Genomic DNA, 3,838 nt, shown 5'->3' with positions numbered 1-3,838 from the left:
TATATACCTACAATTTACATATACATATGTATAGATACTTTAATCTATGCATATGCTGACAATCAAAGGTGGAGAAATGTCTGCAAACTGTTTCAATTGACAAGTGCAATTCACAAATAACAAAAAGTCAGCTTCTATAAGAGTACGATATGAAGGGTTTGTGGTGAGCCAGCTCGACTGGCTTCAGCGTGAATGATCTTTTTCCACATACAGTTTATCCACAAGGCTTCGTACAGCGGAGGTTTGTGCAACAAAGGCTCGTCGAAGTGCAAAGTCTCCAACCTTGAGTGCACCCAGAGTGGCCGCAATGAATCCGTGTCTTGACATGGTTATTCCGGGACGGTCTCTAAATCTAAGTACACCGATGCCTATCGTATGAATATGTATCTCTAGTATATGTTTTGTTTACGTGCAATGGCGTAGCGAGCGTAGTATTAAGAGATAAAAGACACTCCCTCTAGTAGTCTCTGCTGTACACTTCTTGTGGATGGTGTATATCGGATATCCACCTCTCTTGTAAATGTGTATAAATACATCCTGCGGCTGCTAATAGTAGAGCGAGTTTAAACAAAATATTGATGTTTATTTATTGATTCCTTCCCACGCTCAAGCCTCAAGGGCCGAGTTTATAAGGTCATTTGAACCAAGTTTTTTTATTCCGCAATAGACAGAGACTCAGTTTCGCATCCATGCATAAAACGTAAACGCTGAAGAAAAAAAATACAATTATGACATGACTCATGACCCTTGGGCCTCGGCCTCTACATACGACAAAATAGAAATTTTAAAAAAAGTTTTTTTAGAACGGACAAAAGTCTGTAGGATATTTCATAGCCTTCTGATTTTTTATAAAAAAACAAAGTATTTTTATATACGTTTTTAACGTAGTATGTACGAATGAATATCTCACCCGAGAATTAAAGCTTGAACGTCTAAAAAGATTTTAACGTTTCAAAAAACGAGAAACGAATTGAAATATAAAAAAGGTGGTAAATAGAGGTTCGAAAATGGGCCATTGTACATCAAGAGACTTAAGTAATTTCCCAGGACGTCGGATCGAAGCCGACTGCAGCCGACTTTTTTTTTCCACTTTGTATTAGTTCATGGGATTAATACATATAAACGTCGGCCAATACGACAATATTAAGAAAACACAACTTATGGCATTCGCCCGTCAAGCTCTTCGTACAGTTTAGTGATATTGCTATTTAGCTGCAGGCAGTTGCTGGTTATAAGTTCATAGTGGTCTGATGGCATATCGGTGCATATAAGTATTCGCACCCATAGCGCAAACAGTTAGGAAGGAAAGCCTGCACCATGATGTGTTGATATATTTTATATCAGCTAATAACCAAATAAGGACATACTTTCATAGATAATAGCCATTTTACTGTATATTCAACTTAATACATCATCGCAAACAGTTAGGAAGGAAAGCCTGCACCATGATGTGTTGATATATTTTATATCAGCTACTACCCAAATAAGGACATACTTTCATAGATAATAGCCATTTTATTGTATATTCAACTTGGGATATGCACATAAATAGAGCTACACTTTAATTGGTGAACCCTGATGTGTACCATACAGCTCTACGTACTATACAAGTTCACCAACTTACAACTCCATTTACTACAGACAGCTCTATTTATTCTAATCAACAAGGACGGGGACAAGGGATTGTGCGCTATTTACGACATGTACTATTTATATATTGAATATTCATATATCAAATCGTGTCTTATGTGACACAGTTAGGACAGTAGAACGTCTGTATGTGGTGCTCGTGGCCATTTGTGTGACTTCTCGGCTCCTCACGGATGTACATGTGGTTTTCGGTGCATTTCAGACACAGCACGCAGGTACATATGTTGCACTCTCGCACATTCATTGTCTTGTGGTTAATGTGGCACGACTGGCACTTCAGAATAGGCTCAACGCTGGAATAGGCAATGGGAATGAAGCAAATGAGATGATTTGGCAACTACCCGAATGAGACATTGAGGTTGAATGTGTATTTAACAGGGAATGTATATAGTGTGATGTAGAGTGCACGGAACACATGTAATGAGAGACGTAGATAGAAACACTGGGCAGTGGCGGACTCAATATATCGAAATGCAAATAGGACCCCGACTTTCCACCCAACAAGCCAATGTCATCGACACTACAACATCCGTAGCGATATGTGAACCATTTACAAAGTGCACAGGAGCCTACATCGGAGCCTGGTACAGAGCTGTACTCGGGCAGAGAATTATAAGCGGCAGCGGTTGGAAAGTAGATGACCAACACGTGCATGTAAGCATTCGTAGAGGCACACAACTCAAAAGCCATCGCTACTTTCACACGTACTGCTCAACAACCCCGCTCTGAGTGAAACGGGGCCAATGAATTATACCAGATCCACCCGTTCGTGCGACATTCTAGACACGCTTGGCCGGACTTTACCTATCTTGCGTCTCCTACGTTCAAGCACTGACACACCCAAGGCCTTCGATATGACCAAGTACATCTCACACCTCACGATATATGTGCATCACACACTACACGCGCCCGCAACCACATGCCTATTCAAGTCAATGCCCTTGCGGACATCCCTCCCATAGAAGAGCAGGTTCTTGACTCGGTTCCTGTCTTCGGCATTCTCGCACTTGCTGAACAGGACCCTCAAACACTCTCGGTTAGGTCTGTATTCCCGGTTAAAGTGGTGCAGCACCTCTTCGTATATTAACAACGCGTCTTTAGGGTATGATGGCGCGGTGGTCTCAATGATCCTCGCATAGTCCAAGGGATGTAATACCACCCTGAGTTGCGCCAAGGAGAGAAAACGTTAAATACGTCAGGTTGAAAGGTAGTGATAAGACACTTTAGGGTATGAAGGAGCGGTGGTCTCAATGATCCTCGCATAGTCCAAGGGATGTAATACCACCCTGAGTTGCGTCAAGGAGAGAAATCGTTAAATACGTAGTGATAAGACATGTCTCCAAACGATGGGGGCACGTACGAGTATACATATCAACTGAAAATAAAATCGTCCAAGCGATATCAGACCTCCATACGTTGCGACAGTAAGATAAAACGTTAAATCCATCAATATGGAAGGGTAGTAAGTAGGAAATAAGATAAAACGTTAAATCCATCAGTTTGGAAGGGTAGTAGGAAATAAGATAAAACGTTAAATCCATCAGTTTGGAAGGGTAGTAGGACGATGCGTCTTGTAACGATAGGGACGCGTACAAGTACAAAAAAAACAACAGCACTTAACTATCGGTATATACGGACAATACAATTGAAGTTAAGAGACTGTTCGTGGCGAATACACAAAACAATACACATATATGAGAATATAAGAACAAGTACAACCGTGCAAATATTACATAAGAATATGACCCAAAATTTCTATTGCCACACGCCTGCAATCACAACACTTGCAGAACCTTTAACGTCAAGGCAAAGCGGCAGGAATGACTGCGTGTTAGGTACAGACGCAGAAGGCGATGCGAACATACCCTCTTTCCCGAATCTGATCATAGATGGACAAAATAAAATCTGCGCATTCCGGCTTTTTGTATAAAGGCACCAGAGTGGCGTGATAGGTTCGTGCGCTCGGTTCGATTCCCTGAATGAATAATAATAATAAGATCTTTCGTCACCATGACAACACAACAGTTTTCGAGGCTGGACATATGGTTTGAATTCTATTACATGACATAACACCAATGGCGACAAAGCCCGAGTAGCGGCCTGGCGCATACATACGCTTCGACAAATTCTTAGATCATACTGGTTTACGTACACTACTGATGCAGTGCACATGTATATATAAATATAC

At 41.2% G+C, this 3,838-nt stretch overlaps 2 protein-coding genes across 2 annotated transcripts in view; both read right to left on the bottom strand.

Annotated features, from left to right (window-relative positions):
- Positions 1–520, bottom strand: part of SARC_01062 (hypothetical protein) — a 3,238-nt gene extending 2,718 nt beyond the window's left edge. Inside the window, exon 1 of the mRNA XM_014305227.1 lies at positions 212–520. Coding sequence (XP_014160702.1) covers positions 212–327 — 116 coding nt within the window. The 5' untranslated portion in view covers positions 328–520. The remainder of the gene's footprint in view (positions 1–211) is intronic.
- A 1,224-nt stretch (positions 521–1,744) lies between these two features.
- SARC_01061 (hypothetical protein) overlaps positions 1,745–3,838 on the bottom strand; it is a gene marked incomplete at both ends in the record, with an annotated part of 6,857 nt that continues 4,763 nt past the window's right edge. Inside the window, 2 exons of the mRNA XM_014305226.1 lie at positions 1,745–1,943; positions 2,574–2,810. Of these exons, the coding sequence (XP_014160701.1) occupies positions 1,745–1,943; positions 2,574–2,810 (436 nt within the window). The remainder of the gene's footprint in view (positions 1,944–2,573; positions 2,811–3,838) is intronic.

The sequence above is a fragment of the Sphaeroforma arctica genome, assembly GCF_001186125.1.
Source record: "Sphaeroforma arctica JP610 unplaced genomic scaffold supercont1.39, whole genome shotgun sequence".
Lineage (NCBI taxonomy): Eukaryota > Ichthyosporea > Ichthyophonida > Sphaeroforma > Sphaeroforma arctica.
Note: the sequence above shows the minus strand (reverse complement) of the source record. Positions and strands in the feature narration are given on the sequence as shown.